We start from the raw sequence: 12,803 nt of genomic DNA on the forward strand, positions 1-12,803 counted from the left end.
ACATTAGCTATTTATTCACTTATCAAAAGCTTTTTGCATGGTGAACGTTTGCTTTCTTTTGATAGGCTTAATAGGTAATGGCTTCGACAACGGTATTGATAAGTGGTTTCATTCTTACCTGAGGAATAGAACTCAAGCAGTAGTGGTAAATTCCATACTAAGTCCTGCACTTTACATTATATATAAAATAAGTGTGTTCTATTTTATGCTGATGATACCTTTACATAAATTGTACAGCATATTATATGTTGGAGGCAATTATTAAATTGCAGACTGAACTTATGCCATCCAAAATGCCACAGATTAAAACTTAAGTGACATTGTTTCTACCACTCTTAGATTAATTAGGAGTTGCAGGGTGGTATTACAATTTTTACATTGAAAAGTGTAGTTATTCAGAGTCAAGTGGCACCTTATATGAACTTTCAATCAAAAATGTCAAAGAAAGAGGAACTTTAAAAGACTTTTTTCCCTCCAATGGAATAACCATTCTCTTTCCAAGTCTGCAAAATTTGAATATTAATGTTACAATAAAAAGCCACCTTATGTTTGTCAAGATGTGTGAAATTTTTTCTATTCTGGCTCCACACAAGTCAGTATATACAGTACATTTGTCACTGTCATGCCCCACCACCCCCCACAGTAAAGTGGACATTTACTATCTCACACAGTTGTTGAAAGTTACCATGGGAATCTATGTGGGTCTCTTTAAGTTGAAATTAAATGTATAATTAATTACAAATCTCATAGCACTGTAACTAATTGCCTAGATGTTTTTTTGAGGGCATACAGCATGTTGGCTCAGAGTTAATCCAGACAGACACTGCAGGCCTACACCAAGTTGTGTTTAAGTGTGTGTGTGTGTGTGTGTGTGTGTGTGTGTGTGTGTGTGAGAAAGACAGATTCATCTTTAGGAGAGTGTACTTTCTTTCTTGCTGGCACAGCAGGTCTACAGATCGCTGACACAGTGGATATAAAAAGTCTACACACCATTATGAAATTGCAGGTTTTTGAAATGTAAAGACAGAAATAACACCAATTCAAATCTCGGACTTGTTCCACCTGATGTTTTATGTGGTCTTAAATAAACAAAAAAACAAAAAAACAAATAGTTCATTATAAGGAACAATTTAAATTAAAAAAACAATACTGACCTGATTGGATTAGTCTGTACACCCATTGGGGGTTCTAGCTTGTTCGAAGTATACCAATCACATTCAAAATCATACCTCTAGGTAAACAGCATCTGTAGCCAGACTGACAGCACAGGCCCAGTCCACCCCGACCCTGTCCAGCGTGCCAACAGGCGAGTTGAAAATATAATTCGCTGTTGTGTTGTCTGTCATCTGCACCAACTCAAGGAAATCCTCAGTAATATTCAAAGTCTCATCGACACCATGAATGAATATGGCCAGTTGAGTAACATCTGTAATGTCCTTGCTCTCACCAATTGCAACTGAAAATACAACAAATGACTTGACTTTATCCTTAAATCTTGTCTGCGACAGATTTACTTGTCAGTCTGATGTTGGTAAAAGCCTGTCGTTTGTCGGGAGACACTGCAGCCTTCAGCGTACATGTCTTCACAAACTCACCCTCTCACCCTCGCTAATGTCTCGGCTACGGCTAAAAAGAGACTGTTGTTTCCTCAAACCCACCAACAATTCATTTATCTTGTCTGTTCTCAGTTGTGCTTGCGAGTTCTTGTATTTTTCGCCATGATAAGTCTGACAGTGATGCCGAATGTTATATTTCTTGAGCACTGAGAGGTGCTGTGAACACACCAAGCCCACTGGCTTTCCATTTATCTCTGTGAAGAGATAAAAACTGGTAAATTTTTCTCGGAAAACTGGACACCATGTTTCCACTTTTCTCCTCTTCGATAATGACATTTTCCATCACCGGTGTTTTGGTTTAACTGGTGACCGTGTTAACTGGTGACTATCTCACATTACGAGAGGTGAATGAACACAATTTAACTTACAAAATGGTTAGCAAAACTTAAATATTACACACAAATGAGTTTGTATTTAAAAGTGATTAAAAAGTCACCAGTTAAACCGATACACCGGCAGCTTGTGGATGGACAGTAGCCTGCTAAGCTTGACACTGTTGTATAATGTAGACTGCACGGCAAGCAAGCAGGAGCATAAGAGAGCCTGCTACTCTTATCAGGACAGTGTGACCCCCATTGGTAAAAAGGAATAACTGCATTTTATTGAACAACTGGAAATAACTTTTCTGCAATTTTCCTACTTTGCGAAGTTATCCAGCGGGACGCGTGCTGCATGTTTGACACCACTGATCTATAAGGTTGAAAATATGGCATCACAGAGACATTGCAAAGATCAGGATCACCCTCCAAAGTTATTCAAAGGATGTCAAGAAAAAACCTATCAGGGACACTACCAAGAGGCCAACAGCAACAGGAATTTCTGGCAGGCTATCCTTGCATGTGACCACCAACTTTTGTATTCTGTGCAAGTCTGGGATATGGGGTAGGGTGGAAAGGAATACCCATGCTCAAAAATACATTCAGTCACCCCAAACCATGTGGGAAATTGAGTTATAGTCTCACAACACAAAGTTTGATTTTTTTGTGTTTCAGCCCAAGTCAAGAGCTCTTGTCAAGATTTACGTGATAATAAATACCAATAACTATCAGCATATTTTCTGACGATGAAGAGGAACTTCACATTCCAACATGACAGTGACCCAAAGCACACATTAAAGTCGACCAAGAGATGGCTTCATAAAAGGAAATTCAAAGTCTAGGAATGGCCCAGTCAGAGCCCAGGCCTCAATCCCATCAAAAATATGCAGAAGCTAAAGAGAAGTGTACACAGGAGATCCCCAAGTTTGACAGAACTTGAACTTTTTTGAAAAGAGGAATGGGATAAAGTTCCACAATCTAGATGTGCAAAGTTAATAGAGATTTATACACAAAGATTTGCTGCTGTACAAAGATTTGCTGCTGTAATAAAGTCAAAAGGTGCTTCCACATACTATTAGTTGGGGTGTGCAATCCCTAATAATTAACAATGATTTTTGTTTGTTGGAGGATCACATTAATGATAGAATAAGTGCGGCATTCACATTGTTATTTCTGTCCTAACATTTAAAAAACCTGCAATTTAAATAAAACTGTGTAGACTTTTTATATCCATAGTACGATTTTGATCTCTTGCAAGTTGGGGGTGGGTTGTCATGAAGTGAAATTAATCTGCTAAATTAAGGGTACCTTCATAATTTTTCTGTTGAATGGACATTTCTTTCATTTTTATTCCTCCACTCGCCAACACACAAACTTCGACAGATGCACTCAGAGTTTTTCTTCTTAAAACCTCCCTTACACAGCCTGACATATGTTATGTTTATTAAAAAATCACATATTGTGCACACACATACATATTAGATCATGGTCACTTTTGGGGACATTCCATAAATTTACTTTCATTTCTTGCCCTAAACTAACCCTAAACTTAACAACGGACCCAAAAAACAGCCTGTTCCCACTTGAGTAAATAACTTTTGTCCTCAGTTAAGTCCTAAGTCTGAAATTTGCCCATAAAAGTAGCCTATGACAGACCACACACACACACACACACACACACACACACACACACACAAACAAGGTAGAAGTTGTGTGTAGGCGCAACTGAAATTACATTTTCCTCACATACTCAAAGCTCTTACCCCCACATCCTCTTCCCTCACCCCAGTTGCTTGGCAACATACTGCTGTGATACGGTTGGCTGGTGGAGAACATAGAGTGTCAAACGTAAGACTGGTTTTGTCAGATCTGGTTCATTAGCTTACCTATCTGACCAGAGCTGCTGGAGCTTGTTTGTAACTTTATCTGTATTTATTTATTTTAGGTTGGTTCCCTTTGATTGATCATACACACTCTAATAATGCTAATCATGGTGTAAAATTATTTGTTGTAGTCATAGCAGAAAGCATAGTAATATGTTGAAAGTATCCTTAAGTAATGTATTCAAATTGATAATATCAGTTAAGGCAATAAAGGAGCAAGGATAACTTGACTGAGATGTAGTACTTTAGCCAATATTCAGCTCTATTAATCATTTAATCAAATATGGGGAATTTTACTAAGACTGGAACAAGGAAGCTGTAATTATAAGTGACAAAACTACTTATAATACCTCATAAAATCACTGAACTTTGGCTTCCCAGATATAACTCAAAAGACAATCCTTTATATGTTCTATATAACAATGTGATTATAGTTAATCAACATTATTATTAGCCCTCGTGATCTTTGAATCGCACTTTTTCATACTGATTTTATAATGTCTCCTTTTAATATTTTACTTCAGTAAAATTATGAATATTTTAGTTGCTGGCTAAAGATGTTAAAGAAGTTGAAGATGCTGGATGATTGTGGTTTATGGTTTTCATAGCCCCGATGGAGCTTGTGCAAACAGGAGGAGTAATGCAATGTTCTTGTAGTCGACACAACTCATAAATGATACCCAGACTGTGTGGTTACAAAGATCTCTCTCAGTAGATACACTGCAGTTGCCATTGAAGCCATATTATTAGTCATTTCTGTGAATATTTTTCTGTGGATGCAGAGTTGTACACATTTATTTGTATTATTAAAATGTTGCTTTTGCGGATGAGTTTGCCACATTTCATGGTTACAAAAACACCCTCTGGAAAAAAAACCCCAACAAAAAAATGCAGATTAATGTCCATTGCAGCAAAGGTATTAAAACCTCTCAAATTTTGTTGTTTTAATGTGCTGTTGTGAATGGATTGTTAAAAATCAAATGCCTATAAAAAGGAAAATGTGTATGAAATCATCACATTAACTCTAGTATTCTTTGTATTATACACCAGCCTACATAACTAACTGAGTTTTCCCACTTTTACATTGATTCCCGAGACGTGGCTGTTGAGCTAATAGCGTTTCATCCTTTCAACACCAAGTCATCTCTAACAATAGTACTTGACAGCGGTGGATCCTGTTATGTAGTTTATCTGTCTCAAGGCAACAGCCCCATCATCTTTTGAGATGAAACGTACTTACCGATGGTTTATGGAACTAAATCTACCTCAGATGTCTCACTTAGAAATGTTTTGTTGAGAGATTGTCCTGGCAAGCAGTGGTCTGTCACTCAGAGACTCGGACATGCCAGAAGAAAAAGCCAGGAAAAGGTGTGGGACCTCACTCATGTTAGTCTTTGCACAGTTGGGGTCTGTATAGATCTGCACTGTTTTCTCTCTCAGCGTGTGTGAGGCTTCTGGCATGCAATTTACAACGCTTTTGTGAGAAGTAGCGGGGGTCTAGAAAACACTCATTCATAATTGTGGTTTAAACAAAGTGAAGTGGGTTTACTGTCGACAGCACAGTCTCAAGGCTCGATTGGTGAGTTATTCTGCAGAGCCTTGAACTGTCAGTGACCACTGCTGTGCCAGTTTCAATTTTCACACATGTATGCAATTGTGTTCATAGATGTGTGCAGGAAAAGGAAGGATTTTTTGATTAGGACCATTGTGATTATTAACAAAGCTCTATGCCCGGTATTGCTGATATTGTCAGATAGCTTAGTAGATAACACTTTTGACATTTTACAGGGAGCATTATCATTAATTTTTACTCAGGTCTATAATTACAGTCTCATAATATGTAGAAATAATAAAGTTGCCATTTTATGAAAGCAATAACTGACTTCACGCCTTTGACATATGAAAATTATGTAACAGCTGACGCACAGACATTGATTGATTACCTGTCTTTATAGACGTATTATACAGTACAGAGTGTATTATACGGGTACTCACAGTTGGATAGTATTAAACCGTCAAAAATTATGCTTATGAATCAAGACAACCATTACATTATTGACTGGAAGTAGGGTCTAGAATTAACTGTCAATGGTAGGTGAACTGGGAAGACTTACCACCTTAAAACCGTTTTTTTAAAGGCCATAAAACTGCATCATACATTAATTGACTAAGACTAATTACCTTGAGTTTTCAGTATGTAAACTCATATTTAGCGTCACTTTAACAAAGTAATTATGAATAGATAGCATTGGATGTACAACATTTATTCTATGACCCCAATTTATTTTTCCAACAAACCCAAAATGTACCTGCATTTGGTGCTTGGCGGCTGTTCAATTTTAAACTTCGTACAGGTCTTCAGTTTAATCCAATTATAACAATTGAAAATGATCACTCTTTGCTAATTTGGAACTCATTAACAAAGTTGTTGGAGGCAATATAGTTTAATACTATCATCTAATGCTCCTGTCAGAGATATTTTTAAATCTATTATCTGCGTATTAGCATTGTGTAATTTTAATAACATCTTCATTTTAATCAGTTTTACATAAATCAGCTCTTACATACAGTAACATGAAAGGGTTTTTTGTGACACAGACTAGATGTTTTTCAACACTGTCCTTGAATGATGAGTGCAAGCAGGCATTAATTAGATATAATGTCGAGGACAGAGGAGCAGCTTTTTATTTTTTTGTCTCTGCTGAATCTTGTAATTTTTTTTATAGTCCAGCAATGTACATTCCACAACTATAATTATCCTCTGTTTCTTTCAGCTAAATACAATACAGGTCAAAGCACACAGAAAGATTGACATGACACAAGTAGAATTATAAAAACTATCACAAGGAATTCATACAGAAATGATCATCAGTAACCTTGTCTTCATTACCTCTCTATTTGCAGCATATCACCCCAGACAGCTACATTCCCTGCCTGACAGACCTATGCAAGGCATTGTGGGAGGTGATGCTGAGCTACCACCGCACCATGCAGTGGCACGAAGAGCATGACAAATTGGAGACCACACCCACCCCAGGTAAGAGATTTATTTAACTCAGTGACCTTTATCATTTTGTAAAATTAGTTTCTACTAGGCAACACTGTTCTGATACACCTCCATGCCAGGAGAAGGCAAAAGGTGCACAGCAACCCATCTCTGCACAATTACAGATTCAGAAATAAAACCCGATGACCCAGAGGACACAAGAGACTACCATATTCTTCACAGTTGTCACATTTTTTCATTTTCGCTCCTTTTGTCACCTGATTTCTTGCTCACATTTTTCATTTAGACTCATAAAACAGTAAATCTGCACCCTGTACACTAAGCCGAGGAGGAAACTCACAGAATCAACTACTACTATACTGTAAATGGAATAAACCTTTCTAGATATTCTCTAGTGCCAGTCCCACCTGACTGTTTGATATCAACATAGTGTAGAGTAGGTTTACTGGCTTTGTTGAACTTACAGAGAGGAATTACTCAACCTCAGTGTATGAAAAGAGAAGAGAGCGTTCAATGTGTACTAGTTATTCAGTGTGGCTCACAGCAAAGTAGTATGAGTTCTGAAGTGGCTTATATTTTCCAAGTTCCCTTTCACAGTGTAGAGGTCATTTAATGTGCCAGTAGCAGAAATAATCACTTCTGATGACACTCATCCTCTGTGCAACAGTACCAAGACATGCAATATGGTTTTGCAGTTGTAGCTCTGTTGCTCTGTTGATAATACAGTGTTTTGTATGTATTGATTTTTGCAGCATTATCAAATTTAAATTGGGTTGACGGTCTGACCTAATTACATGAATATAAATTATAGGAACACATTGTTGAATTTACATAGTGAAAATGATTTGACCTAGTCGTGTCGTATACTTTCAAGGATAAATAAATGTGCAGCTGATGAACCATGAATGATGAATTTTTTTCTTATGGAAATGTGTCGTATGACTTTGAATTAGCTCCTTTTCCATGCTAATACAAACAGGACTTTCAGATCCAGTGTTGGCAGTTCTTGTCGATGCTGATTACAGATTTCTGACTTTTTCCCCTCATCATATGCATTTTATGGTGTCTTCAGTGACTTTCCATCATTTTCTACATGCTATTGTCATTTTAGAAAATAAATAACCTCCCCTTGTCATTTTTCTACATTTTATGACCATAACAGTTTAAAGTGCACTGACTCTCCACTGGAAACTGAGTATAACTGCACTCAAGTTACGGCCCATTGAGAACAGCAATATGGCTGTACACTGTGTCTGTCCAAACCCAAAGCTTATGTCTGGATCAACAAGAAAAGTATTGGTTGTTTTGCTACTTCTATCCATCCTGCTGTCACTCAACTAGATGTAAAAACATCAGCCTTGAGAAGCTCAGTTGTCAAGGCAATACATGCTTTGCGGTTTAGTGCTAAGCTCCACTAAAAGTTGAATTTCTTTCCAAGATGAGAAAAGAAACCATACTGGATTTAGTTTATGACACTTTTCACTGTTTTATTGTTTATATAATTTATCTCGGTGAAGACGTTGTCTGGTACTGGCTGCTAATGCAGAAATGTCAAATTAACTGGTACCTGCTTACTGTGTATTGAAAGATGGCTTACTGTATTACCATTCACTGTACTGTACAGAACTCATTAGGTGAATGGATGAGGACATGAGGATGTCCTACAGCCTCTGAATGGTTGCTGACATGCTAAGTCCTCAGGATCCTTCATTAGATGCCATCTTCCTCGCAAAGGCAAAGGACACACACCTCATTCCATCTTCACCCATCTGTCATCTCACTACCTGATTGGCTGTCACCTCTGTCCTTTGTGTAAAGGTGTCCCCGACCCTGGCATTGTCCTGGCTTTCACCTTTCTCTCTCTCCATCAGATTAGTGATTTACAATACGTGGGTTATCTCATTTGTTGAAGAGTACTTTGAGGTGAGAGTGACCTCCATCTTATACTAGCGGCCATCAGAGTTGAAATGGTCAGACCCTCTAAAGATCACTCTCTTCCCCCCTCTTTCTGACACAAACTCACTCACAGTCACGGTTCTCCCTTCAGTGAGAAAGTAAAAAGTGCATCCTGTTGAATTTAGCACTATGGCCACTCAATATATGGAGCTGGTCTGTATAGCGTTTTAATAATCAATGTCGCCACTTGATGACAAAGGAAAAGAAAGGTTGTTTCAGGAAGCAGCATTGACCAGGGTCGTCTCCCAGCCTGACAAAACAGATTTGCTGCTGTGCCACATACCCCATCATGTTTGATCAGCGCTGATGGACGTCAGCTCAATACGTGTGAGAGCACTTGAGGGTGTGAAAGTAAATAACCATGGCCAGTTTGTGCATACAGAGCACGGGCATGAGCCATGAGGCTAATATTGAAATGTATAGAGGGTGTCTGCTCTGCTGTGATAAAGAAAGCCATCAGTTTTCATCACTCAGGGTGAGAATTGGCCTTCGCACCTCGTTAGTTTTCAGTGGTAACATAACGTATAGGGAACAAGCTATGTTAAATAACCTATGGGTGACTGACTTCTCCCAGTACTGATCCAATTGCAAATTTGTATTTCTTTTCATTTAACTATTTCAACTATGTTTTTGCATTGGATTGCATACCTCTCTTCCCTTATGTCAACATAACGCCAATATAATTTCATTTGGCCAATAGTTTTATTCATTTATTTATTTTTATACAGCTAAATAAGCTTATAGAACTGCCTTATAGATTATACTGTGCATGCAGTAAGCGGATTTGCCCTTCAAGCCCTTCAACTGGATCACCTTCCAAGGGTGTTCAGGTTGGACAACATACAGTACGATCAAGCTTTTCAACACATAAAAGTGTATATGTCAATAAAATAAATTTTTTTAAGGCTAAGACCACCAAAACATCACTGAAGAAGTATATTAAAAATGTGTATGGTACAGAATGTGATGGAATGTGATCCATTTAAATTAAGTTGGATTTAATAGCATATTGTATAGTGTGCCACAAGCCAATACTGCCTTGCTGTGCAAAACTAGTTTTATTTTTTCTTGTTTTGTGGGGGAGTTTTTAAAAAAAAATTTGGCTTCCCTTCACTCTGCATCATCTGTAGGAAAGTTCAGATTATAATTGAAATTCCATGTACAGTATAATGATGATTTTCCGTCTAATTATCCATGTCAAAGCAGTGCGTTGAAAGCCGGTATATTACTGGCTGTCATTACTCACTCTTCAGATTCCTCTCCAATTTCTGTTAACAGAGCCATGTTTTGATTCTTTTCATGCTCAACTTTTACAGATTTCTACAAAGTCAGGCACATGCTGCTTTTTTATGAGTCATAGTCTAAAACCGCTGGGGAGCTACAGGGCCCCTGTGACTGTTCATCCTGTGAGTCACCAATAACTCTGTTACCCATAATGCCAGAATAAGGTCAAACACTGAGACCTACCACCCACAGATGGGCTAAAGGTGGGTTTCCCTATCATTTATCTTTTCCTCCATCTCTCTAATAACACTTCTTTAATATCTATCATTAGGGCTTTCCCATAAGAGAGCATATCTACACCCTCACCAGGTCAACAGGGAGAGTCGGTGGTGATAAGACCTGCACTGACTACTGTGATGCATTAGAAATTGACTGTTTCAACAACTGCAGAGGATTTTAAATAGGATGGAAAAGTTATATATTAAGAGATTCAATGTAAAATCCCCAAAGGTTGTTCTTTAAAGGGGACACAACATGCTTTTTGTAATCTTCTGTCATATATATACTGTTATAATGTCTATGTTAAACAATCAAAGTTCCAAAACCAGAGGTGAACTTGTGTAAAAAATGCTGCCGTCAAGTCAAAAGCGAGGGCAACAGCCTGAGCTGAATGCTCTGCCTGCAAAGTTACCTCCACTTCCCTATAGAGTACGTTGTGGGTACATGCTCACACAATGGCTGCTGTCCCATAGCCTTAGTTGTTAAGGTTTTTGATAAGGTTGTTCCATGAGTTGTTCACGTTGTCTATTTGCATATTTTGGATCAGATTCACAATCGAACATGTACAGATGTATTTGAGAAGCTTCCATTTTGAGTTAAGAACAAGAAAAATAAATGAAATCCTACTACTGCAGATTGTTGGTGTAGCCTACGGAGCTTCTGGACGTTGGCCGAGAAACCAATCAGAAAAGAGTGGGCTTAGAGGAGGACCTTTTAAAGACAGGAGCTGACACAGCTTGTTTCAGACAGAAGCTGTACTGAGGGGCCTGCATAAAGAACCAGTATAATATAAATAAGGAATTTTTTGAACTGTAAATCATGCAAAGATATTCCAGTAGAGCCCCAGAATATAAATGTGTAGACCTGAAAGAATGCCCTCAGTAGAACACTCCTAATGGCAAAGTTCATTTTATCACTATGAGATTGTAGTCTAGAAAAATGTGTATTAAAGATCAATTAAGCTTGAACCCAATACTATCTGCTGGGACTATTAAGATAAAGATGTCACCCATTGCCAGATAGTATAAAGTGGAAAATGATTCCGAGTTGAAAAGCTTGATCAGGGGTGAGAGTAGGTAGAAAATTTAAAAGAGCATACTGTATAAATAAGGACTTCAAAAGTATCAATCGCAGTGATATCTGGGATGTTTTTTACCACACTGTATAATAACTATGAAGATACAGCAACTAGGCAGTGTTCAAATACTATACATGATAAATGGGAAATGGACTGCACTTGTATAGTGCTGTCTGACCACTCAAAGCGCTTTTACATCACAAGCCACATTCCCCCATTCACACCCACACTCCCACAATGATGGTGGCAAGCTACAATGCAGGGTGCTGCCATTGGGAGTCATTTGGGGTTCAGTATCCTCCCCAAGACAGCATTAAACAGATGTGTCATCCTTTATTGCGATTAATTCCTGCTTGTCTTTCTTTTTCTGTTGATATAACCTCACTCTATCTGGTACACCCATTCTTCTCAACTTTTTCAGTCATCAGAAAATCAGTCACGGTGTCTGCTCTCTCTCTCACCTGTGACAGAGCTCTCAGCTTTTACAACTCAGATTCACTTTCTCTTCTCTAAATGTTTTGCTCTCCCTTGCTCATACCCCCTCACTCTCACTGTTGTCCTTGTCCTCATTAAATGAAACCCAGATATATCAAGTTGCAGTGTCATGTTGTTTTCCAAGGCCTCTGCTGTTTTGTCCTTTAGTGAGTGATGCATTCATTTTAAATTGCTCTGTTCTTACTAAGGACTATTACAAACAGGGTTAACAGGGGTCCCAATGACAGGGTTTTAAAAAAATCCATTCATTGAAATTTCGCATACACTCCCACAGTGCCATAATTAAAAAATCATGGCCACTGTAGTAATATCTATAACTCAACACGAGTAGCTGTGCTGGTAGTATGAAGAGATGGTGATGGCTTGAATTTAAAAAGCATAATAGTTGCGCTGTCATTGAAAGTATGAATCTGAGATGCATAAGAACTGTACACTTCATATCAATCCAAACGCAGGAAAAGTGTGAGAGGTGTCACTCACTGTCACATCTACTTCTGATTCCAATCAGCTGGTGGGAGGAGGAGATGAGCGTTCCTGATAGCCAGGTGCAAAAGTCGTCTTGCTAGACAGAATTTAAATTTGATCTGCTGTTATGAAAGTGATATCTTCTTGTCTGCCAAACATTCTTGCCGGTTTGGTTCCCAAGACAGCCATTTCCCATTCTTGGTAGCAGCAAAGGCTTTTTCCCCTCTCTCTCTCCCTGGGGATAAGACATACTTGACATTTGAAGCGACATGACTAAATGATTTTTACTACATCTCATTGAGGGTTTAACAGTGCAGTTAGCTCATGAGAGTATACGTCACACAGAGTTTACGGTTCAATGCACTGACATAACTGTTGGAAACTGCAACAAACATGTTAGCTTCTATCCAGCCTTCAAGTTTTTTTTTAACAGCAAAACGACTGGATGAGTGTCAGTGAAAGATGTAGATAATGAAGGAAAAT

General features: G+C 38.2%; 1 protein-coding gene across 1 annotated transcript in view; it reads left to right on the forward strand.

Moving 5' to 3' along the window:
- The window catches only part of vps50 (VPS50 EARP/GARPII complex subunit), a 108,000-nt gene that overhangs the window by 43,127 nt on the left and 52,070 nt on the right, over nt 1–12,803 (forward strand). Inside the window, exon 13 of the mRNA XM_053334760.1 lies at nt 6,721–6,853. Within this exon, the coding sequence (XP_053190735.1) occupies nt 6,721–6,853 (133 nt within the window). The remainder of the gene's footprint in view (nt 1–6,720; nt 6,854–12,803) is intronic.

The sequence above is a fragment of the Scomber japonicus genome, chromosome 15 (genome assembly GCF_027409825.1).
Source record: "Scomber japonicus isolate fScoJap1 chromosome 15, fScoJap1.pri, whole genome shotgun sequence".
Classification (NCBI taxonomy): Eukaryota; Metazoa; Chordata; class Actinopteri; order Scombriformes; family Scombridae; genus Scomber; species Scomber japonicus.